Raw genomic sequence first — 26,948 nt, 5'->3', positions numbered from 1 at the left:
TGGAATCTCACCATCCAAGCAGTGACAAAGTCTCCCATCCACGTCCCCACGGCAGCAATCTTCATAAAGCTCTCATTCCTGATGCCCATGTACTCTGTCACCATGTGAGGCCTGCAAGGACAAAGACCCAGAGTGAGGAGGACATAAAACATGTAGTGTGGGTTATGAGGCAGCCAGAAAAGGAAGGAAACACAAAGGGCCAACAGAGGCAGAGTCAATGCAGGTCGAAAGAGAAACGGTCACCGCGGCTAAGTATCATGATGCTAGTTGTCAGAGCCAATCAATATCAATCTAATCCTGTGAAAACAATGAGCGATGGCTCCCCCTTCCAAAAAGCCCAGAGGATTGTAAACAATTTACGGCTGCACAATGGAATTTATGCAGTATCACCACTTTCATTTGGTCCTGCAGTGTTTTCCAAATGATCTATTTGTTTGGCAAATGTGTCTCATGTCTCGTTGATTTCAAATCAACCCGGCTGACCCAATGGGATCCCTCCTGTTCAGGTGCTGGATCTGAGCGGGCTCGCTTAATCCCAACCGCTGCTGCACAGAAGGGAAACACTGACTGAGCCAAAACATCATTAGAGGAACAATCTCACATACAACAGTGTCTAATAAGAAATGACATGCTTTCTCTGTGGAGTCCTGGCTACGCCTTCATCTCTGTACAGTAAGTGAAGATGAGAAGCTTTTGTTCGGCCCCGCAAACCCACCCACCCAACAGACACACACACACACACACACACACACCACTCCATTTTCTCCAGGTAATAGCACAGGGAGGGAGGGGGGAAGTGGGTCAGTCTATATGGGACTTGTGGCGGCGAGAGAGTCGGAGAGCAGAGGGGAGCGAGGAGGCCCGTTTGATCTGGCAGTCAGTGTCAGTGGAGCAGGTGGGCGCCTCTCACCCCCCACAGGTCACACTCATGAATATAATAGATGGCGCTGGATAGAGCTCTGGCTGTGGCTTTCATGGGGTCTTATTTGAAGTCAATGGCTCCATTCGTCTTTGTTTTCCCTGGTCATTTTCTGGCCATGAGCAAACAACAATAAAAATGTTATCTACGGCACAGCGGGCTCTGGGAAAACCTCGCCTGCAACCTCGCCGGTAGTTACTCTCATTTCCAGTCCATCTTTTAGCCGATTGCATTACCAGTCCCGTTCGGTGTGTTCTTCACTTTGTCAGGAAGTCGTCGCACAAACAAACAATCTATTGGAAGTGGAGGGTAATGCTTAGGAGCTATTAGCTATTGATTTTAAATTATACTAATTGCTAGGGTTAGGGTTAGGGTTAGGGTTAGGGTTAGTTAAACACAAGGTGGAGTAGCTAAACTGTAAAGGAGACTTGAAATAGATGTTTACAGGCAACTCAAAAATGAAAGAACGATTTGATGGAATGAACACAGTGGGACAAAAGCATATCACAAATACTATAAAAAAGGAATGTTATTAATTACTGTGATGTTGCAAAGAATACCTGGAGTAATATTAATACCCACAAAATTAAGCTGTGATGGCTAAGGGAGGAAAACTTCATTGATTGTCACATGTCTTTTCACATAATGTGTCCAGATCTGAAAAGCATAATAAATGCTCACAGGCAAAACACAGGACAATCCTGATTTATTGTGGCAAGCCAGTAACCAAAAACCGCCAACGGTTCTCAACAACCTGTTTACTGCGATTGTGCAACAAATACTCTTCTCCGGAAGGAAACGTTATAAATCATATGTCATCAATGCAGCATGCGTTTAACAGATTTGACAGGACTTTATTGACGAAAACGCGCAGTACCGCGGGTGACGTACCGCTCCACTCAAACCTGCAAATAAAATGGCCTTGATTGGAATGGCGATTTATATCTACATTAAGTCAGTTAGACATTCAGTGGCTTGGCAATGCTCCAGTTACCAAGGAGATCCCATTGGGAGTCATTTACCCGCAGCTAAATTCTAATCAATACTTCTGGAAATGCTCTCTGGCACCACATGCGATGCCTTAAATCTAAAGTAAAAAATATCCCCCGCTGCCAACCCCTGCCCTTCTCACATATTTAATTGAGCAAATGTTACCCCTGTGCTTTTTCCTTTTTTGCTGAGTACCTATGATGAGTTTGGGGACTCTTCGCACGGCATGATCACAGGCAGAACTCCCTGACTTATTCATGCTGACTGAAAATTTAATGGCCTTTAGAGCCGGGGTGACCTAATGAGAGAATTCAGTGTAGTGGAACATCAGTACAGTAGCACCATGAATAATCAGCCCCAAAATGGCTCCCGTGGCTTAATCGCAGAGCCAGTGGCGGTGGCGGTGCCAGCCGGCCGGCTCAGCCAGCTTTGACCCTCAGTGGAATGTTATCAGGTTTCCAACACTTGTTCGGACATAATATTCAATGACATTTCGATGCCTTTCAAAGTCTTGTTCCGTCCCATGCAAGAAATTACAATTTTGCGCTACAGAGGTTACAGAGTTTGAGAGAGTTTGGAGGTTACTCTGGTTTGACAATAACCAGGAGAAAAGGAAATTTGACTGTTGCATTAAAGTGATCACCTCCTGGTTTGACTTTGGAGCTGGGTGCTCAGAAGACATTGCTCATTTACTTACTGTAGTAATAACAATACCTGTGTTTATGATGCAGCTCAAATTTCTGGTACTTCTCTTTAGTATCGGTGTTTGTTCAACTACTAATTCTCTAGTCAAACTGGTGCTTTTTGCATTTTTCAACTGAAACTAGATCCTGTTTTACATCAAGTTGTGACTGATTATTGTTTGTGACTCTCGGTGGAATCGCTGTGGTGACCATTAGGGCTGCAAAAATCTGGAGTGAGGAGGTGAGACGTTGTTACAATCAGGGCTTTCTCATTAGGTGCAGAAATGTAAGGCTGCAAACAATGATTAAGCGATACATAATTATTATTTATAATATATTATAATTATCCCAAGGCCCGAGGTAATGTCTTAAAAATCACTCTGACAGTCCCAAACCCAATCGCTCAGTTCAAAGCAGCAACAAGATTATTTTCAAATGAAAATAATCTACAGCCTAATTAAAAGTGCTATTTGTTATTTTTCTCTGCAGTTTGTGGTTTCAAGCCGGAGGCGTGTGGTGACGGTGGTAATGGTCGCCTGTCAAGAGCTTCCGCCATCACAGGACAGGAGGTTGTATTACGCCCTCTGAGCAGCTTTACTTCTTCAGGGCAGAACGGATGCTACAGTGACTCGTGATGGGACTGTGGCGAGGCGATAGCTAACTGATTAGCATGCTAACTTCACTAGAATAACAAAACTGGACAGGAATACATGTGAAACTAGATTATTACTGTGTGGAGTGCACACCCTTGCCAAGACCCAACAGTCCCATTATTAAACCACATTTAAATTCATTAGATCCCGATTTTTATCTGGATCTGCACCACATGTCACACACTCATTAATATCAGTCTCCTACACATGCCTGACTTATTCTAAGAGATATTGTTGAAAATGTTTAAAAAAATCACGACGTTAAAGAAAGTAAGTGAAAAACAACAAGCAGCATAATCCTGCTAAATATTAGATGAATAAACAAACAACGATAACACGCAAACAAAAACATAGTACTAATTGGTGGTAGTAACAATTGTCGATATTGGCGTTTCCACTGCTGGAGATCACTTTTTACTTATTAAGAACCTTATTTAATAGGAAAACTTTTTGCAATTAATTTAGTGTTACTTGACCAATCCATCTTATCAACTAACGATTTAAGCACTGAAGACAATTTTTTGCTCACACTAAAATCAAAATATTTAGGGTGTGTAACACAGGGTTCAATGCCTCAAAAGCATCAGATGGTTTATTTTTGCATGTGTGGTTATAGAATATGTTGCTGTATAATAAAATAAGACTGATTTGCCTATGTGGCCCATGAAGATAAATGTAATAATATGAAAACATGGCAAATTACTCTTTTAAATGTGTAGCTACTGTAGCTAAATGAAAAAGCACTGTTGGTAATGAAATGGCTCTGCAAAAGATTATTAAATTACATCTAAACATATTAAAGGTTTGCCCACCCTTTCAGCCACACTGCGGCACAAAGCCAAACACATACCAAGCAGCTCTACAGCTCCTTACGTTCACCGACTTAAAGGACAGGATTTATGGTTTAATTTTATTTCCATCAAAGTCCCAACTCCGGAATTTTCGAGGCCCACAGTAGTCCTGATAATTACGGTTATAAAACAGCATGCTGTGGAGCTTTCACTGCTCTCACTGACTCTCTCTACTGTTTTTTCACTGTCCACTCTGAGGTATATTCTGTCACGCTGGGTTTAATAAACTCACTTTCTCCGTCAGACACCCGGCGACTTAGCGACCGAGGCAACCGAGCGGCCTCCTCTGCCCTCTACAAAGCCTGGACTCATTCGCAGCATTTAAGTTTGACCTTGGCCGGCTCTGCATTGAAATGCATTGCCCGTCTCTTCCCTGCGCACTACACTGCCTGGCGTCATATTTACATTACACAGTGCTGAGCCTCATGTTAGCAGCACGCATAAAGCTGCCAGTACACACTGTCATCACTATCACTGTAGCATCTCCCTCAGCAACTTAAACCCTCAATCTCTATTCACCACTCAGCACAGAATCGGACCACGTATTGTATTGAACTGGCTGTGGATTGAGTCCTTTAGTCCTTATCAGTCCCCCGGCAGTGTTGCCATAGTTACTTTGAAAAAGTAACTTAGTTACTTTACAAGTTACTTGATTTTAAAAGTAACTAAATTAGATTACAAGTTACTTGATTTTAAAAGTAACTAAGTTAGATTACAAGTTACTTTATTAGTTACATTCAGCAGCTGCCGACAACACCCCCGCCGCCTCAACATAAAAATGACAACCGGTTTTGCCAACACTAACTTTATTAGACACCGCCGGAGGCCCCCCCCCCGCGCGAACGGAGGGTTCCCCTAACGGGCGCTGTAGCTGAGGTGATCCGCGAGAAGAGCCCGACACACGTCCAGAGTCGCTGTCGCCGACCGTCGTACCCGGTCCCCTCCAACCGGTCCCCGCCTTCCGCAGCGCCGACGGACACCGCCCCGCGGCATACTATAAGGAAAGCCCCCGCACCGCGGATGAGCACCTCCCCCCCTAAAAAAACGTCAAGGAGTGCCGCACACCGAGCCTCCGGCGGCGTGGTGAGGAGGGCGACGGGGCGACTGCTCCCCCAGCCGCAGGACGTGCCCAGCGGGCTAACCACAAATACCGAAATAGTAACGCAAGGTGACTTGGACAAGTAACTTTAATCTGATTACTGGTTTGGAAATAGTAACGCGTTAGATTACTCGTTACTGTAAAAAGCGGTCAGATTAGAGTAACGCGTTACTAAGTAGCGCGTTACCGGCATCACTGTCCCCCGGCTCAGGAATAAGAGTAAATACCTGTCTCACACCTTCCATTCACTATCTGCTTACTACAGAGTGTCCGAAACCAGGTCTCTATATGTACCTTGATACTGAGCAAGTTTAAATCGACCTTAGTGTCCCCAACAAGTCCAAGTCCTCCAAAGTATACAATAAATACAACTTTTTAGGACCAAACATCATTCACTGGGTTTTTAAAGGTTAACACATCCACTTGGTTGTTTATGAAACAGTCTTGGTCTTGGTTCAGAGATTCCAACATGGACTGACTAAAAGAAATGAGCAACAGTCACTTGCGGTTTGACATTTTGTCGACCACTCCAACCTGACCTCTCTCAATAGAATATATCAGTCTGCAATACGGTGGTCACTCTTAATGGAAATGTGTTCAGTGTTGTTTGTTGTAGTCTGTCTGTGTGTCATTCAAACTTGACAGCCGTACTTCACATTTCCAGTGTGGACATAAACACATGTTGAATTTAGAAACATGGTGAGCTTCAGGACTTCAGACAGAAACAGAGACACTGTCGTATCCACAACATTTTCTCTGGTGTCCAGGTGGTGTCTGGTGCTCTCTGCAATGTTCACAGGTGTGTCCTCAACATCATGTTTCTTTTGTCACATCACATTGGTTTTAACAGTGGTACAGAGGACAAAGGATTTGGTTCCCATCTTTTATCTCGTAATTTTTAAAAGGTAGATAAAAAATGCAAATTAATTTGAGTTGCAGGAAGTCAGAAACAAAATCTGCAACTGTCGAGGGGACTCAGACAGTTCTCCTACAAATGTAAAATTTTCTGTATGTGGACAGATGAAGACAACCATGTATACTATTAGAATGATAACAAGAGTTATATATGTTTGAGGTAAACATTACTGAATAAAGAGACTTGTTTTGAGGTACCTTGAATATCTTTTTCTTTGCACATACTGTATCTGTCCTTTGAAAACCTTGGAGGTCCAACATTTAAACTGTTCGTGAGCTAAGTGACAAAAGCCCAGTTTTTAGCTATGATTAAATGAAGAACACCAAATATTTAAAATGTTTTCTTTGACTTAAGATTTATCTTAAAATATAGTGAAACAATTATGAACAATCCGTGGGTCCGTCCATCCATCCGCCAATTGGGTGAGACGCTGGGTTCACCCTGAACAGGTCACCAGCCTGTCACAGGGCCGACAACCATTCAAACTCACATTCACACCTACAGTCAGTTTAGAGTCTCCAATGAAATGTCAGCTTTTTAAACAGCAGTAAACAAATGCATCAAGGGAACACAAGATTTATAATTGCTGAGTTTTCAAACGATGGATTTGAAATATTATCAGAGATATTAATTGTTGTAGTGAAACATAAGGAAGGGATCACATGACTGAGTGGAGTGGAGTTATGTGGAACTGCACACAAACATGCACACATGCATGGACAATCCATCTGTCCTGCTCCGACACAGCGACTCATTCAGTACACACAAACTATAATACACACACTGTATATTCCCAGTGTACACATGCTGCTGTCAAGGTTTTGATGTTTATTGTTTACGACTGCTGCTGCTCCTCATTATGTGACAGTGACGTATGTGGAGGGGCGTCGCCGCCGCTGACGCTCCGCCCATCTGTCCCAGAGAAAAACGTAAGATCGTACAATCTGAGATGAAACTACTGACCTCGCTGTGTCAGATAGACAGAAAATGACTTTAGTAGGGCTTTACACTACCTAACTACAAAAGTCATTGATTACGTAGTGAGAGGTACCTACTTAATGTTCATGTGTGAGAGTGTGAAAGACAGCAGGAGATACTTGGATGGTCGGTGAGGTTTTGTGAAAAGAACGAGAGAAGTTCAGTGAGGAAGGAAAAAGAGAACCGGTTCTGACACCGACTTTAGATTGTTTTTGGTGTTGTCTCCATCATCGCAAAGACAAAACTATTAATATATTTAAACACAATAATACCTCATTATTATTTAATGTAGGATTAATGAATAGTCAGTTTTATCTGACAAATATTCTTTTGATAAGTTGATGAAAAATGAACATCATAACAGTCTGTAAGTAAAGTCTACAGCCAAGTATCATTCTTTCATGGGCAAAAACATAACCTCCTTGGTGGATGTATAATTTCTCATTGAGACGCTGGAGAATATTAAAGGTGATTTCCTTGTGAATGAGTTGTGCTATATGATAGTGATCAATGTATGGACAAAACATCGTTTGTGTGTTTACAACTCCCTGCACAATTTGACAATGTCAGTAAAGTCTTTAAGATTGATAATTTTAGATAATGATAATTTCAGATAATCCAGAAATTTGGTTTTAGAAGCCATATGACTCGTGGGCCTTTGTTGACACAGTGAGTTAACTCTGCCACCTCCTCTATTAATTGAATTAAACTGCTGTAGTTCAAATCCCCTTTTTAATTACCTACATCTTTCTGTAACACTCCACTCAGCTTGAATATAGCTAACAGACAGCTTGTTCGTCATACATTTAAGTGTTGAGCAAACACTGAATCATTAGACAATGCTGCTGCACTGTATAGGGAGCGGCAAGTCCCCGGCCTGCTTGCCTGCAACAGGAGGCATCTACATACCATAACATGCTATTTACTCAGCCCTTGAAATCCACTTGTCCATGGAATTACTGCAGCTTAGTGCCAGACAAGCAAACAGACAGACGAGGGGGACTGGAGCGCACGCCGCACAAAGGATCGTGGAAAACAAAGATAAACACCCTTACACGATGGGGTCTGATCCCGCCCGGGGGATCGTTGTAGTAAAATGCCAAATCCACCCATCCCTGTTCCTCATGACAGAGATCCTTGACCCACCCCTTCAGTCTCTGCCTCATGCTCCTGTTTCCCCTTCATCCTGACATCCATCAATTTATTCCTCTACAGACGGAAGAAGGTATAGACAACATTGTATACCTTTACAGTCCCTGTTCCACCTCAGCTCCTCATTAGATCTGCACGTGCTCCCTACCTCTGTGCACCTTCACACTACTTTACCAGCCCCTTTCTCTAAATTAGTCGAGATTAATGTGTACGCCGTGCGTTGGGCCGTCCTAATTAAATAACACCACCTAATTAGGGGCTGATTTTGGCTGGTAATGGCCCCGTAAGATGGCGGAATGGGATTGTGTGGCGTGACAGAACATTCATGAAGCCCGTCAGAATCCCCGGGCGGTCACACTCCCCTGCTTTCGCACAAACAGCCCCCCCTCTTAATCTGACAGTTACATTAAAATGCAAATAGCCCAGATGTGAGGGTTTGGTAACAAGTGTGGATTACAGCTCCCGGGGAGCCACAATGGACGGGGCTCCCCCCCCCTGATATGACATAAGCCAGGTAACAGGTTGATAGCTGTTGACCTGGAAGTGGCTGTTTAAATATTAGCTGACACACTGTTAGACTCGTGTAAGATTACGCAGTGTGGAAATCTCTTTGAGCCGGGAGATAATGGCTCTGATGGGCCGATTTTACATGACTAATCATCAGTAAATAATTCTCATGCAAAAAAGATACACACGCTCTCTTATCAGTGATTGTTGACTGTCCTGATGGTGCCGTTTATCTCCTTTCCTCGTGGATGTAGCTTTAATTAAATCAAGCTCAAGACCGACTGAAAGGTCGAAGAAAATTAAAGCATATTAATGAGCAGGGGGGGCACGGGCGGCACACAGCATCAGGTCTGGGAGACAGCAGGGAGACAGACGCCAGACCCCCTCCTCCGATCCCACCATGCCCCACACACACACACACACACACACACACACACACACACACACACAAACACACACACACACACACACACCAGCTCTGACAGTTAACTTGAGCAAAGTGTGAGACGTGAACAATATTGTGTGATATGTGATATGTGTGCGTGCATGCGTGTGTGTGTGTGTTAGTGTGCGAGAGAGAGACACACTTAGTAGCCACCAGAAGAGCATCCCCCGCAGTGCACCATCGTGGCAAGATGTCAAAGCCGGGGAAAGCCAATGCCAAGATACCTACCCTTTAAAAAAAAAAACATTGCAGTAATAATACTCCACAGCGGCTTGTTCTTTCAGCACAAATTAAAAGGAAAAACATCATTCATTCCCACAAGGGAGGGGGGGGGGGGTTGCAGCCACAAAGGGATATTGTAGTTTTCCTTTGTGCTGTGGCAAAAAGAGAATACTACAACAGTTTCACTGTGGGGTGAGGGGTTGTTGTCGGAGAGAAGGGAGGGAGGTAGAGGTATACGCAAGACTTTGGACATGTAAAGACTTTCACTGTTTCACTGCATCATCAGGGCTGGATCACTTCTCCTTCTTCACTCCCTCCCTCCTTCCCTCCCCAGCCTCCGTCACCACTCCCTGCACTCTGCCGGATTCGTGCTCTCGCAGCCCCGGAGCGCGTCTTCCCGAAGAGGGGGCCGTCCTGGCAGAGTGTGAACACTGCTCTTACACGTCGGACCTGAACAGAGACGTGAACACTAATGGTCTTTGGCAGGGCCCGGGTCCTTGTTGGACACACTGTTGGAGCAGAACGAAAACAAGCGGGAAAGGGGGACAGGGATGGAGGGCGGAGGGCGGATGAGTGCAGGGAGCGACCAGGTGTCTTAGCAGGTTCACTCTCTTTACAACAGCGCCATCTGTCTTTGAAGGGAGAGCTTTGCATCGAATCATGGATGGGTTTTAATGGTGTTGTAACTGTTTAATAAGCTGTTATGATTTTATATCTGGACAACCGATGTAGCCGGTTTAAATTGGGACTCATGCAAGTCAGACATAAATCACATGTAATGTCTGTGACTCATTTTTTTTTTTTATCGTCATCTGGTCAGACGCACAGACAAAGTCTACAAAGGGATCCCTTCCGTCCAGGCTTCAAGGCCGAAACAAGAAAAGGAAGCCTATTTGTGACAGATGCACTCAGTGTGTCTGCAAATATAACTTTTCCCTGAGCAAGCGATATCCATCATCTCAGCGGACCTGCTCCTCCGCTCAGCTGTTCGCTTCCCGCTTTTTTAATTTTTTTCCCTCGGCCGACCGGAGAAGAACAGACAAGATGGATGCCAGAGTCTCCGCGCTGGGCCAGAGTGACAGATGGGCTGATTATACAAACCCCATCCCTCGGGCCATAGTGAAGCACAACACCTTGCCTGCTATCTAATGGCCTTCATCTGCCTTCACCTTAAAGATGTAGTTGGTCGTTGTTGTTAATACTGAAGAGGAGCATCCTATAGACGGATCCCGTTATGGCCCCTGACCTCTATCCTGCCAGCCTGTACCCAAATAGACACCTGCCACACCGTTTCTTTAGAACAAAATGCTAAATCACCTTGCAGCAACCTCGCGTCTGGCTGCCTGTGCTTCAAGGGCATGTTTTCCTTCCTCTACACCGACACATTGCAAATGCATAAATGGATTCCTGTCACCGGCCTGATGTGTGGGTGTCAAGCTCTGCCATGCACAGTGGTTCCTTAACAGGTGAGTCTGAGCAACAGGAGCAAAAAAATAAATAAACGAGTTTACAAACAGAGAGACGTGAACGATAGCGTCTCGCTTCGCAGCCAGAGAGGTGTCAGAAAATAAGTCAAGATCATGGGAGAATAAGTGTGGGCGCTGAAGGGGATCTTTCAGGATTAACCCTTCGCCTGCTCATACCTGTGATTTAAAGTCCGGGCTGATTAATCAGGCCGGTGCCGGGTCACTGTTGAGGCGAGACGTTTAGATCAATCACTCCAGCCGAAGGGGGAACGCACAAGGTCTAACAAATGGCGAGTGGAGAACGATGTAAGAGGGAACAGAGAGGCAGAGACTTACCTCATGCCCCCAACCACCAGCAGGATAAGGTTGTAGATGTGCGAGAAGATGAAGAGGAAGAGGATGGCGCTGAAGAACATGGTCATCCAGGAGCCATGATCCTCGCGGAACATTTTCAGGCGCAGGTATCGACCTAAAAGGAAGCACGACAAGGACACAGGCGTCAGTGGTGGTTCAGACCCGCGTGTCAACCCACTAACATGGGCGCCTAGCGAAAATGAAGATGAAAGTAAATAAATTAGTCACACAGATCAATGGCGGACTATCCCGCTCCGGACACGTGCCCTTTTAAGTGGAATGAAGATTAAGGAGCACTTTGAGGTGTCACTTCCGCAACCCAGGAGTAATTGTCTTTTCCGGACCAATTTCAACAAGTCACTATGTCATCGTCAACGGCAGCAGCAAATATCCTTCACTGACTCCGGGTCTGCTGTCGGTGGACAGATGCTCGCTTTGTGCTTCATGATGCTTGTTCCACGTGATTAGAGAAATTATTCAAACATTTGTGACCTGTGGTGTTTTGTTTTTTTAATAAACTGTTCTGGCTCTGAATCAAATTATGGAGAAATATCTCCCTGGCAGAGCATGAGATTGATTCAGAGAGACGCAGAGAATCACACAAGCTTGTCCTCTGCTGGCGGTCCTCATGAAGACACTGTTCATCACGCCACTGTTAGCTTGTTGTTGTATCTTTAGTTGCTGCTTTTAGATGATGACAGGCTTTTCTTTATTTGGCTGCTACTGAAGACAAATAGAAAGAAATATATATATTTGAATTCAAGGGCTCACATGTTTCTCTGGTGAGTATGTGATGAAACGGGATTATATAAATATAAATTATTGAGCGATCAGAAAATAACACAGTGATGATATATTGTATGTTTACACTAACTGCACAATATCTATCAAAGTCATTGATCTATTTAAAAACCCTGGTTTCTGTAAGGAATCTTCTCTGTACATTCGTATGTGTGTTATTACCAACATCATTCAGATCTGGGTCAAATAGTATTTCTAAAAATAAAATGAAAGGTTTGCTTAAGAGATATAGAATTTCCCATTCATAAAGTTGGAGGAAAGAGTTTCAGATTGTCAAGTTTTAAAAGTCAAAATTGAACAAGCCAAGATCATGATATTGTGATGTTCAGTTCATAGTTAAAGTAAAATATTAAAACAAGGTGTGCGAAAGAATTAGACTAGTAGCAATGTATAGTTTTTGACAACATTAAGGCATAGCTTTAAAATCTGTCAATGTCAACCACACATCAATTCAATAGATCGAGATTTTCATTTGGACCAAATTGGACACATTGATAAAAATATTTCCCCTAAACATGTCTTTTCATCAAGATTCATGAATTGTAGAACTGTAGAATTTCCAAATGTTAAAGAATGAAAAAAAAAAATCCTAAATCCAACAGATAATCCGGATCCACACAAAAATGAAAACATACAAACGTAAACCTGCAAACTAGAGAAGCAGACCTAATACAAAAACACAACACACCTTAATGTCTTAATGATTAGGAGATGACAAAATGACCTTATGTTGTAGGATTACAGTTCTGCAGAAACCCCCCCACACACGTTGTCAAACTAACAGCCGGTTTAAACCACAAGATAACACTGTGCAGCAGCTTGCACAGCCAGCAGTGATCAGCTGTTAGTCAAGATGACAGCAGATAAGCTCAGCGGCAGCAGAACTCTCTTGGCTTCCCCCATTGCTCACGTGACCCTCAACCTGAAGGTCACAGCAGTCCATCAAGAGTCTCCCAGTTTACCCTCTTCCTGTCCAGGTCATGCATGTTTGTCAAACTCCGTGGCCTACATGCCTGTTGTGTTGAACACTCATGACATCACTATGAAATCATCACGGCCGTTTTCTCAGGCTTGGTCCTTCTTCCTTTGTAAATACTGAGAGGAAAAGTGATATTTCTTCATCTTCATCATTTTGCTTCATCACTCATGTGCAACACTAATTTTCACCTCTGTTTAATGGGGGGACTATAAAGAAAAAGGTAGATGCCATGATCATTACTTTGATTCTGCTATAGAATTTATAAGGAGATTGATACACACATAACTTGGCCACTCAAATACAATGAGGGACATTAAATGTTTTGCATAGAGAGTGATTTTGGGCCCAGCATCAGAACTAAAACGCTCTTTCTGGAGAAGACGTTATACAGCCATTTTTACGTTGAACTCCATGGTGAGGTCGTCATGCGCTGAACCCCCCCACCATCAAACGCTTCAAGGTTACTCAATCGACTGTTAATTAGGAGTGAGCTTTGTGATACACCCCAATTTCAACTACTTTACATATTGCTCACACACACACATTTCAAGGCTCTCCCTTTGCTTTGTCTCCCTGCGAGCTGTGATCTGCTGCCAGAAGCGGCCATCTTCCCTCGAAAAAACTCTGTTTTTCTCTCAGTCAGCGTCCCTTTGAGTTATAGCACCTCAGAGAGCTCATTCTCTGTGTATGTGTGTGTGTGTGTGTGTGTTTGTGTGTGTACCCACAAGTCACGAAGATGGCGAAACAGAATGCTCCATTTATTTTGCTATTACAGTCTCGATGGTTGACTCTCCGACAGCTCTACATGCTGTTCAGTCTCAGCTTGCTCACTTCTCGTTTTTCTCTGCATCGCACGATAAAACAAAGATCTTTAGCTTCCTGTGGAGATGAGGATCAAGCTGAGTTTAAGTGCCGTTACAATGGATGCACCTCCTGTTGTAGGTTTAAATATATATATATATTTAAGTATTTAATATATATACCCAAGGAAGTGTGTAGCATTTAGTGACATCTAGTGGTGGAATTGCATTTTGCAACCGTTCCCTTCCCTCCCCCTCCCCTTTAGTTTGCCGTTAGTTTGTCCATTCTAGGCTACTGTAGAAACGAAACATGTCCGACTCTCTTTTTATATATATGAATACAGATGGAAGACATGTGAGCTCTCCAAAAAAAGAAGCCAAATCATTTTGATCGCCATCTGGTGGCTGTCTGCAGTTTAGGTCATAAACCCAGAATCCTCCAAGTTAGCAGATAGGACACTATCCAACTTAAAAAGTCACTGTGGTCGATGGGACCTCAATACTATGATTGAAATTAATTTACTACTTCCTTCGTATATGTTTACATTTCTATCATGTAGTTGAACCCGGGATATTCTCTTGATGATTCAACCTCAGACTTTCGGGACTTCAGTGTGGCCCACTGTGAGGCCGCACCATACGTCTTCCGGCTCTGTGGTATTTCAGGGCTCATCACAGATGCATAATTGAATTGACTTGCATGGGTGAACTTAATTGCCTCCAGTGCCAATGAGCCCTGGCTCAGATGTAGGTGCACAGTGTGTATCGGCAGATCTGACTTTTAAAGCAGCATGCCACGCCGCCGAGCACGGCCAGCCTCTCTCAGCCTCTCTCAGCCTATATGGCCGAGATTTAACTAGTGGGTGATTCAAGGCCGCTCGAGCGCCGTTTGAGTCACTGCACCTCCCGACAGTCGAGGACCCCGATAAGTAGTGATTCATGAGCACTGCCAGCTGCGAGGCTCAGCCCAACAGGGGACAACGGCAACAGCAGCAGCAGCGCACAGGGACAAGGCAGCGACACACAAACACAGTCACACAAAAAATAAAAACAACTTAGATGGAAGAGAGAAGACACTGGTTCTATCGCTCTATCGCTCCCACTCACCCACACTGCCAACACAGCCAGTCCCACTCACTGAGCTGCTGTATTGCAAGCAATATTGCAATTACATTTAAAAGATTAAAGACAGTATATAACTTTACATATAATTCCTATCTATAATGTTCTGTATGGGATGAGATCATATCCACCTCACCTCAAATAAAAAAAATGATCTGTACATGTATCTTTGTCTCCATCTGGTGGTAACAGACGGACACACGTTAAAGTGCTGACCGGCAAGTTGACTGAAAACAAAACCTGCAGATAAGAACCAGAGCCTTTACGCCACTTGAACCACGACTCACATTTTCTTTTTTTCATGCTTTTAGGACTTTTCTGAGAGAAACTCAATATCAGGCTCATCCTGTGTTGTGAGGATTGCTTGAGCTTTGTCCTCCTGCATCCTTCATATTGAATTATCTCACATTACCACATCTGTGTCTGACTTTAGTGCAGGTAGTCACGATTATTTTCTTCTGTGTGATCCACACTTTTAAATGACTCCCATGGCTGTAGAAAAAGTTTATCCATTCATAACGTCTATGGATTGCTCGGTGCAGCATACGAGTTTACAAAAATCCCATAGTTTTCCTCTTATGTGCAATTTACTATAATAAACTGTATATTTAACGTGTTATATGAGCAATTTACACTTTGCACTAAATGTTACTTTTAAGGTTATTCTATTTTTTTGACCTATTTAAATTGACTTCTTTCACTCTATCTGCTGTGTCCTGAGCCAGATGCAATGATATTTCCTACAAATGTGCATTTTACTGGTGTGAAATGACGATGAAGTCTTTTGAAGTTTAGTATCAAAACAATGAACAAACAATACAGTCATCCATTTTAAATTGTCTAATGACTTATTGTCATAGGCTGACGGACTACATTCAGTTTTAAGGTGACCCCCCTAAGCTACATTTCAACGTTATCCAAGTCATTTACCAGGTTACACTATTCTACCTCAGCATGTGTGAATAAGCCACTAATCCAGGAAAGCACTGCAGAGAAAATACTGTACATGTGGAATTAAAAATCAGGACAGGAAACAGTGCAACAAACATCTCAGTTAAAGAAACTGAGGGGGAAAAGTCTTCTACAAATTCAAATTCACATTTTTCCAATTACTACCTTGTCCAGACTTGCTGACATTGTGGTTATCATTCTGTTTCAATCTGATAATGAGATCATGTGTAATAATTATGGGAAGTGCTCAGGCTATAAAGAAAATCAGCAGATTTATAGCAGCAATCCACTCACAGTTCATAAACAACGACTCCGAGCTGGAAAAACAATCATAACAGTAAAAAGACCATCAGTTAAACACAGGCCCACGTGAGGAAGCAAATGTGCATGTCAGACGGATAAACAGCAGTTCTGTTTAATCCTACGATTACTGATTTTACACACACACACACACACACACACACACACACACACACACACACACACACACACACACACACACACACACACACACACACACACACACACACACACACACACACACACACACACACACACACACACACACACAGGAGAGGCAGTGCAGCGACGGCTCCTGACAGATGAGAAGCACACAGCTGGCGGAGGAGGAGTAGTGAGGGCATCCTGAGATGTGATCAGCATCTTCACTCATCATGATTCCCCTATTCAACAAGTCTCACGCAACTAACGGAGGTGAGTACAATCTGAACCTAAATACAACATTTTAAGATCGCTCACAATCTTCTAAATAAAACTGGGTGAAGCTGATATATATAATTGACACAATACAATGGATACAATTTTATTAAATTTATTTATTTTAATTTCCTGACCTGGGTTGGTATAAATAAAGTCATGACCGCAAAACTATAGTGGAATCTCATGGTTTCTAAAATTATTACTGACAGAGCAAATAAGTTCAATATTTTCATACGTGATAAAAGCAAAAATTAAAAGTGCTTAATACCTCCATCACATGTTAAAGATTTAGAATGTAAAAATGTTGCCTTTTCTAAGCAGGGTATTCACCGTCAGCATCTGGGCTGAAACCTGATCTAGGTAAATTGTTAATATCCGCTAGGGCAGACAAAATGAATGTTCTATCAGAGATTGAGAGCAAACAGAGCGTGACATGCTGGAGGCAATAGATCAACAGTCCCCCAGGTTTCATTGTTCTCCGCAGACAGTACAGCGCTCACTTCCTGGACACGCTACTGATGCTCAGAGACTATGGAGACAGTTACAGTAAATATAGACCTGAGCCCTGAGACAGACAGTGAACACATCTTACTTTAAAGCGCTCGGTGAAAATCAATAAAAACACTTTGATTATTATTTAAAGCGCCCGGTGTGAGCATGACTTACCAGCGCACGCATTACAACAGACGATCTTTTAATTTGCTGCTTAGGATGATAAATTAAAAGGTAAAATTTAAAGTAGTAGTATAGAAATATAATTTTCTGTGATTGACTAGGTTTTTTATTGCTACTAGGACTAAGACTCGTAGTAGAAGCCACAGATTGTACGACTCAGCCAGTTGTATAATGAAGGAGCTTTGTGCAGTCTGAGAAAATTTGTCATCATCAGTCGAGTATTTATTTTTACCATCAAGCTTGTATTGTAAATCTGAGGATGTGGAGATGATGATGAGCATTTGCGAGTTAGGTAAAATGTAAGAAAGTAGTATAAAAAGTTGTAATATCAGAATAACGTCGCAATTTAATGAGAAAAGAGTCATAATCGTACGAGACAAAGACATGTTCTTAGTAAATAACCAGCAGGGAGAACAAGATTATCTATCTCACTGTTTCCTCAGAAGTTACAGAATCCCTTAGAAAATCACGCAGATGCAACTGATGATAACCTAATCTTATTCTCTAAATCTCAAGTTTTAGTCCTTTGAAGTGACCACAACTCTTGCCGATGTTTGTGTTGCCCGGGTGTCAATCATATCTCACCAGTAAAACTGGCTCCTCTTTGTTTTTTACAACCCAGAGGTGCTTCTGGAGTTCCTGAACCAGTCAACAGTATTATGCAGGCGCTTTGAGAATGGCCAGTGGTACTGCTACATCCTGCTGGTCCTCTTCACTTTTGCCCTTCCTGTGGGGATCTTGGGAAACGTGGCAGCTCTGGTCAACTACACCTGCTTCAGGAAAAGCTCCAGCACCAACAACATCTTCCTGCTGAACCTGGCGCTGTGCGACTCGGCCTGGATCCTCACCCTCCCCTTCACCCTTTACTTCACCTTCCAGAGGTTGCACCTTAAAGACATACAGGTCTTCTGCCAGTTCAAGAAGATCTCCTTCAACATCAACATCTACGGCAGCATCCTCTTCCTCACCCTGATCAGTTTTGATCGCTACATTGGGACGGTGCACCCCATCAGCTCTATGCGCTGGTGGGACGTGGGTAAAGCTAAGCTGTGCGCCGTCTGCACATGGGTCCTTCTCATCCTGAGTTCCATCCCTGACTTATATGTAAGTTTCGCAATCCAGAGGCCTGAAAATGTCACAGTGTGCATGGACCACATCCAGGGTCCTTTCATCTACGTTAAGATCATAACCATCATCAGAACAATAGTAGGCTTCCTGCTGCCATTTAGCAGCATGCTGGTTTTTTACATCAGCACAGTTCGTGTTTTGCGGCGTCTCCCGAATGGCCGAAGGGACAGAGGAGCCCAGCGGGCGGGAGGGAAGCCTCAGAGGATGATCACCGCCGCCATACTCATCTTTGTGATCTCTTTCATGCCCTACCACATCATGGTCATCACTCTAGTGTTCATGAGGATCCACAACCTGGTCACACCCTCTAATACCAATGTCCTCTATGCCATTTTCGAGTTCTTTGAAGCCATGTGCAGTGTGAGCAGCTGTCTGGACCCGGTGCTGTACATCGCAGCGAGCGAGCACTTCCAGAAGAAGCTGCTGGCCCTGAAGAGAGACAGAAACAAGAGGCTGTGCTGCAGAGCCAGCAGGAGGGTTGGGGTGATTGGTTGATTGAGTGAGTCCTTGCTGCCTTACATTCCATTTGTTGGATCACTGTTACACATGTGCCTTTGACTGATGTTAATGGGACATTTGTCTTTGCCCAAAGTGTCCCTTGTAAATTGTCGAAATGGAATACAAAATTTAAATACTGTGGCTGAAAAATTGTGATCAAACCCACAAAATGGTTTGTTTTATATCACAAGATAACGATCTCTTACTACACATACCAAGGAGGTCACATTTTTATCTGCATTTGTTTGTCTGTTTGCAGGATAACACACAAACCACCAAACCAAATTCCAGGAAACTTGGTGGGAAAAAGGTTAGGGTCAGGAAAGAGCCCTTTCAATTTAGGTGTAAATCCAGATCAGGGGACGGATCCAGGAATCTTTATTTTGTCACTTTCTTTAACATTGTTGGTTTTTCCATTACATTTTCATAGATTTATCAGAGAATAATTCATGGAATTTGAATCAAGAATCAAGATCAGGACTGATATTGTGTGAAACTAATTAGGTGCTGATCCAAATAAAAGCTCCAGTGAATGTAAGCCAGTGAAGTGACTCACTGGTGCTTTTCTGTTATTGCACAGATGCAGATCACCTCTGAATCTGTATAATAACAGAAAAGCACCAGTGAATGAGTCAATCATCCTGTTATTTATTTGCAATGCTAACTTGTGTTAAAGCCTTATCAATACAAACATGTAAAAACATCCATCACCACCTCCTCCTGTTTAAATATTGTGACTGTCGTGCAGTGAAGCGTACATGGAAAATGTGATCGAAATGTTCAATGAGTGGATTAAACACCAGGCCGTTATATGACCATATCCGTACTGATTCTCCAGCTATAGATAGAGCAGTCACTGCTCTTCATATTAAAGTCTATCCCATCGTCTGCAAACTGTGAGGTCAGCCTCATTATGTTTGCACTTTCATCTATTTTAGGTGTCAGTGTGCAGCTCTACTGTATCCTGTTTAGATTTCCAGCATCAGAACAAACACCATGCCCTCCTTAGGGACCCAAATTAGCAACAACCCCCGACCAAAACAACCCCTGATTGCAGAGCATCTGAGTTATACCACTGCCTGCATCTTAGCATGTACACCAGGCATCCCCATTCATCTCACAGCTGCTGTGCCGCAGCATCACCAATGGGGCTGAGGGAACAGCCACGACAATGGCCACTAGTCTCCCCAGAGCGAAACTCCTCTGTAACTAAGTGTCTGGATAATAAATCAGAGGTGGGAAGTGACAACATAAGTCCTTCCACAGGGAGACTGCAGCAACTAGAGCCAGAGAGAGAAACAGAGAGCTGGCTCCCAGGCCACTGAAGCACTCCACCTGTTCCTATCAGCTGACTCATAGATTCATTTAATTATTTATGGCTCCGGACCAAAGGAGTGACACATTTCAGGTAAATAAGCAATTTTTCATCTGGCTGGTTTCCTGTGCTGCTGCCTCTTGCTGTTTTTTGCTCTGTGTCTTTGTCTCTCTTTCGGCTGTGCCAACACATTTGTGTTTCATCCTCTGCTTGAAGAACTTGGACATGAAATTCACTCCGTGAGTAAAGCCCATTAATAACATCTCAGGGACAGTGAACAATTATCTGTAGGTTTAGGAAAGGTTACAATATACTTTTGAGGTGGAAAAATATCAATGGTTTTCATTTTGGAGATTTGTTGAATTGCGGGCTGAAGAAGATAAGATAAAAGACAAAAAAGTGTTATTCAACTTATTTTGGCCACTTGGGGGCAGAACAGCAAGAAGCTATGAAAGGTTGTATGTTATAAAGGTAAGAAACCCTGCCTCCTCCATGTTAGTCAACACGGAGTAACATCAGAAGAAATAAAGCGTAACCGCTGGTCTCGAACAATAACCTTCTTAAGAGGAATGTGCACGGACATGTTCTCTTCCTTGCATCCCTCCACGCTGCAGTGTTTCTTCAGTGTTGTTTGTTGTGGTTAGCCTGTGGTAGCTGACAGGCTGCTAGCTCAGCAACATGTCTGCTTGGTGTCGCGTTCGGTGTGGAGGGATGGTGGAGGTGGAGGCGAGTGGTGGGTTAAGAGGCTGGACTGGTACCGAGATGTTTCAATAACATATTTCTTAGAATGGATTGAGTGAAAACGTCTGTGGAGTGAGTGTTTTCATATTTTGAGGGCACATACTTACCCCCATCAAGTCATGACGGATAGTAAAAGCCAAGAAAATGTATTTTAAACAACATGGACCCTTCAATATTCTGAGAAAACAATTGGTGTTTTTTCGCTGTTAAATGCTCCACTGTGTTCACAAGACAGTTGCTGCCTTTCTCTGCTCTGTGTTTTTGGCTGGAGGCGACAAAGGCTGTGAACTGTGTGAGAAAAAAAAGCTGCTTTCACACTACGACCCTGAACTTAACCTGGAGGAGCTGGAAGTGTGAACATGAATGTCCAAATCAGTGGAACAAGACATTGAACAGCCTCTACCCTGACAGCTCTCTGCTACACAAGTCAGGGAATGTCCAACGCAGAAGAGGCTGAAACAAGGCAAAATTATATAATGATATAATTTAATAATATAGCATTCATTTAATCGTCTTTATACTGCTGTAGAAGCATATAGCATTAGACAATAAACACAAAAATGTCGTAGGAGTGATTTCATTGGTTTTCGTTAACAGACAACAATTAGACATTGTTACATAATCGCCTGATTATGATCCTTTAACTGACTGCAATAATTCCTCAGTTTAAATTCTCCTTAATGATGGCATGTCTTGGCCCACGCTTCTTCTGAGTTGATTCAATGGGGCGGTTGTAGAACTAAGATTTTCTTATTTATAAGTTCCAGTGTTCAATATCAATGGATCTTCTTTTTTATAATGTGTTGGTGTCTTGATAAACTGTGATGAGGCTTGTACTAGAGTACAATGAGCAGAAAACAGACAAAGTCCAACTAGAGCTTGTTGATCGTAACAGCCCTAACACGTCACATGAATGCACACTTCACTAAAAATGCACCAGAGACCTGGCAGCTTCACACAGTAAGATACAAGTGTTACAAACTGCAGGGGCGCAGCAGAAGGGCTGACACCAGAGCATCACACGTTATTTACTGAGGGAGGGGGCTGCCTCCAGGAGGAGAGTGTAGCACACTACTCTACAGGGCACCATAAGTTTGATGAAGGCTGAGTAGTTATGAAGCTGATGATGACCGGCTGTGACAGTCCGGCTGTGTGTGGAGGAATTACCACAGAGGCAGAGCTGAGGTGTCCGTCTGTCTGTGGACACATCTTTGTCGCCATGCTAGTGTTATAACCACTATATGACTGTATATAAACATGGACGACATGACAAAGCCATATTGTCGTAATAAACTCTGCCTCCTCCATGTACCTGGATGGGCATGGGACAAAGCAAAATCACATGGTTTCTGTCATTCTAGATCTTATCACATCGATGCTCTAGCACACACTGATTTCAATTCATAATTTTATACTATAAAAACGGGATGAAACATCATGATTGACAGCTGAGACTCACACGTGATTGGTAAAGTGCGTGTATCAGCAGGACCTCGCTACCACAGCTCTATCCACAGATCACGACTGTGCAGACTCAGGTTTCAAATGTGCAAGTTTCCAGTATTCACATGCAGGGATATTTTGGCTTTATTTATTTTCAGTGGGAGGAAGTTGAAACATCTATAAATCTGTATATACATTCTGATATAAACATAAAACACACAGATGTGCTGCTGAGATCAAAAGGAGGGTCTATCTTCAAAGATGGCTGTGGTCTCATCAAGACAACATAAGTAATGAAGGAGCCACTGCCTTACCACTTTATTCCCTTTACTAATTAGTTTTAGATCGAGGATCACTGAATCACAGCTCTAATCATTCACATGTACGTAAAGCTACAGGGCAGAGGTCTTCAGGGGTCCAGCCGAACCGAAGGTTGGTGGACGACCCGCTCTTTTTGATAAATGACTTAAACAATGAATTTGTTATGACTATTGTTGAATAACTTTCAACTTTAATAAATTAAAAGACAAATAATTTCCATATGAATAGAGGAAGAAACTATAATACTCTCAACAGAAAGACTTACTCTAAGTCACATACATGAATAGAAAAATACTCCACAGCCACACACACACACACACACACACACACACTTTTTGACCTGCAGCCACACTGTGCCATACATAAGGCATCTCAGCCTTTGCGTGGCACAGTAAAAACATATGACAGAACCCAGATGGCATCCTGCAGGCTACAATCATCAAGATCGGGGAATGAGGACGAGAGGCACTGCAACAACAGACACACACACACACACACACAGACACACACACACACTGAGCTGTACAGAACGTGGTGCTCTAACAGTTGTGTAAAACAGGTTTTCACATTACTGTCACCTCTTCCTCTGCTGCTCACATGATTCTGGAGCCTCAAACGATTGCTACGTGCTTGATTGAATGTAAACGTTGAAAAGCAGGGTCTAATATGCTTAGCACGGTGCTCCACATGACTGAAAATTACCCTTCAATTTAGCTTTTAGAAAAGCCTTGGAGAGAGAGAGGTGCATATATTATGCTAATCCCGGGACTGAGACAGCGAGAGAGAGAAATAAGGCCAAGTTACACTTCTTGCATTATGGAGATGGGCAGTGAGTTAGTCATTTACTGCAAAGATAGTCCCATGATATAAAGCTGTAGTGCTGCATCACTGCGGAAAGAATAACTAGTTGCGTTATGGGGCATTTGTTATAAATCTTTTATAACTCAACACTAGACACACATACATAATGTCTGGTCGTCAAAAATAAATCCCTAAAGTTAGACTGTATACAAAGATTTCAATCCAAGAATCCAAAAGAACAATTTGTGTTGTGTTTACGCAGAGTTTTGAATGAAACTATGAACACTGACTTTCTTGGTGTAGCTTTCCTTTTTTGGTAGCTTTTTGGGTGGATTATAAAAATAGATTATTTTAAGCGACCTTTTGGACCTGCATCTGTCTGTCAGTCGCAGTCTTTGTGCTAAACTAAGATGAGGCTGCTTTGATGTGATAGATGTGTTGATTGTCTCATCAGCAGAACAGTGGAGAAGCGTATTTGTAAAATGGACTATTGGACTATTGAGTTATAGTTGAATGTCAATGGATCTATTCATCATTTGACCTGTGTTTTCTTATCTTGTTTGACACGGGACTCATGGATGTTGAACTATTTAGGTTTAAACTCCTTTGTGTCATCTTCCGTTTGTCTATGAAACACATTGACATTTGCCAACTTTAAGCTTAACCATTTCAGAATTTTTATCATAATCTTTATATAAATATGTGGTTTTCGTGTACATGCATGTAAGACAGACTTTTCTTGCAGCCTTACTTTCAGATTATTGTCAAATTTAGACTAAAGACTGAATCTACAGATCTTTATCGTGTTAGAAGTCAAAGACTCTTTACCCTTGCATGTCTTGTTCAAACAACAAGGACATGACAAAATAAAATGCATTTTACTGTATATTCTTGCAGAGGCGTCAATTGGGTATGGCAAGGTATGGCAGCTGCCACACCTTGGCTCCAGGGGAAAATGTAAATGTTCGTTTTAAAAAAATAAATTTATGGAATTACTCTGTGTCAATTTGTATTAATTATTCTATTATTTAATACATATAAATTAAATACAAACGAAAATCAGAACAACACAATCGATTTCTCTAGTCTAGATATTATCTTTCCCAATACTTATCGTAACGTATCCCCCCTCCCTATCTTGAAATGTGGTATCTCCTGACGAGAAGCCGCCGGAGGTCAGAGCGGGTCATGTTATCGCGGTTTTTTTTATTTTTCGGCTAAGCTAATTAACTAAAATGAAAAGAAAGCAAAGAACTTTAGAATCTTTTTTTATCAAAAAAAAGGCAGGTGAAGGTGATGGCTCCAATGTTGCCCCAGCAGCAGAGGGAGAAGGACCAGGTAGTGAAGGTGGGATTCAAGCTGTTAACGAGGCTGTTAGCCACTCCAGCACCTGCGCCGGGGATGCAGATGCTAACAGGGAGACGGAGACTACATGCATGGAGGCTGAGAACTCGTCCACACCGACTTCTCGAATTGAATCCGAGTCTGAGTCCCCACCAATTTCTCAGATTGAAAGAGCTGGATCAGACGTGGACAGCGATAAGGAAGGTCAAGGCCCGGGTGCAGCAGCAGTAGCAGCCTCTGGGTCAACTGGAGCAGAGAAGAAGGATATTAGTGGATGTAAAACAGACGGACTCAGGCGTCCTCGTTTGACCCACTTCCCAACTAGAAATGGAAGACGCTTTAATGTCAGTGTGTATCAGGAATATGACTGGGTTGAATATTCTGCGCAAGAAGATGCAGTTTATTGCTTTGCATGCCGTCATTTTGGAGGAGCCTCAACTTTAACAGGTGACAGGCATGGACTGCGTGTGTTCATAGACACTGGATACACATGTTGGAAGAACATGAAAAAAAAATCTCCGGGATCATCAAGGGAGCAGTAGACACAATTGTGCTGCATTAGCGTGGTCTAACTTTAAGGCTGTGATCAGCGGACATAAGGAATCCATCGCAAGTCGGATTGACGCAAACAGGACAGATGAGGTGCAGGAGAACCGGGCTCACGTCAAATCCTTGTTCAAAATCATGTCATTTCTGGGAAGACAGGCCCTCCCTCTCCGTGGCCACAACGAGAGAGATGAGGATGAAAATAAAGGAAATTTCCTTGAACTTTTGGACGTTATTGCAACAGATGACAGGAACGTGAAAAGCAAACAGGAACGCAGGTATGCGCACTATTCTTCCCCAGAAGCCCAGAATGATATGGTGAGAGTTATTGGGGAAAATATCAGAAGTATAATCATAAATGAAGTAGGAGAAGCACGGTACTTTTCAGTGTTAGTGGATGAAACGAAAGACCTGTCTAAGAAGGAGCAGCTGGCCATTTTGATCCGTTATGTACATGACGGGATTATAAAGGAAAGAGCCATTGGAACCTATCACATGAAGGACCTGACAGCTGAATCCCTGGCCCAGAAAATAATAAAGGAATTATCGAGTTTAGATATTCAGCTGTGTGTTGCACAATGCTACGATGGTGCAAGTGTTATGCGGGGTAATGTGCGTGGAGTGCAGGCTTTAATACGTGAAAAAGTGCCGCATGCAGCGTATATACACTGTCATGCACATAGACTAAATCTTGTGCTTGTGAGCTCGATAACTGAAATACCAGAGATGGCAGAGTTTTTTGGTGTTGTTCAAACACTATATACTTTTATTGCAAATAGCAATACCAGACACATGCTTTTCATTGAGGCTCAAAAGAAGTTGGGACACAACAAAATACTGCACTTGGAGCGCACCTGTCCCACTCGGTGGCTGTATTGGTATAGGGCTCTACAGAAGATAAAACTGCGCTACGAGGCTATACTAGCTGTGTTAGATGCCACTATTGACGCTCATGCAGAGGGTTCAACTGAAGCTGCTGGACTTCGGACAAATATGCTGACAGTCACTTTTGTTGTGCGTCTTCATGTCCTAGAAAAAATCTTAAATCTCACTTATGGACTGTCTGAACAGCTTCAGACAAAAGACATTGCAATCACGATGGCTTCCAACCTCATACGGAGTACTAAGGCCCAGCTGGAAAAGATGAGGTCAGATAAAGAGTACCAGGACACACTGAGCAGAGCCAAGGCATTTTCCACAGAGCTCGGCCTCCCAAGCAGCGACACTGCCCCTCTGCGACCAGCAAGAGCACGGAGTGTGTCCAAAGCCTTGGCAGGGTTTATTGTCGGATCATCCAGTGGCCAGAGACAAACAGGAGATGACCAAGAAAAAAGACTATACTTTGAAACACTGGACCGCTTCATCTCTGAGTTAGATCGCCGATTTACAGATAATGATGAGCTACTTAATGCTATCCAGGCATTTGATTGTTCATCTCCCCATTTTATGGATGTAGTTAAAATGGAACAGTTTGCACAACTCTATGATGAACTGATCGACACCACCCTTCTCAGTTCCCAGTGTCACA

The 26,948-nt window shown here is 42.9% G+C and overlaps 2 protein-coding genes across 2 annotated transcripts in view; one reads left to right on the top strand and one right to left on the bottom strand.

Moving 5' to 3' along the window:
* tmem117 (transmembrane protein 117) overlaps nt 1–26,948 on the bottom strand; it is a 52,489-nt gene that overhangs the window by 16,663 nt on the left and 8,878 nt on the right. Inside the window, exons 3-4 of the mRNA XM_053426458.1 lie at nt 11,218–11,350; nt 12–111 (exon numbers count right to left, since the gene is read on the bottom strand). Coding sequence (XP_053282433.1) covers nt 12–111; nt 11,218–11,350 — 233 coding nt within the window. The remainder of the gene's footprint in view (nt 1–11; nt 112–11,217; nt 11,351–26,948) is intronic.
* Nucleotides 16,563–18,906, top strand: LOC128445141 (cysteinyl leukotriene receptor 2-like). The gene is made up of 2 exons (XM_053427950.1): nt 16,563–16,602; nt 17,906–18,906. Exons 1-2 carry the CDS (start codon nt 16,563–16,565, stop codon nt 18,904–18,906), a joined length of 1,041 nt encoding a protein of 346 aa, XP_053283925.1.

This window comes from Pleuronectes platessa, chromosome 7, assembly GCF_947347685.1.
Source record: "Pleuronectes platessa chromosome 7, fPlePla1.1, whole genome shotgun sequence".
Lineage (NCBI taxonomy): Eukaryota > Metazoa > Chordata > Actinopteri > Pleuronectiformes > Pleuronectidae > Pleuronectes > Pleuronectes platessa.
This window is presented reverse-complemented; position numbering and strand designations above follow the sequence as displayed.

Coding starts and splice junctions, on each gene's coding strand:
- LOC128445141 (XM_053427950.1), top strand. CDS start 16,563: ATGATTCCCCTATTCAACAAGTCTCACGCAACTAACGGAG. Junction 16,603..17,905: donor GTCTCACGCAACTAACGGAG/GTGAGTACAATC, acceptor TTTACAACCCAG/AGGTGCTTCTGGAGTTCCTG.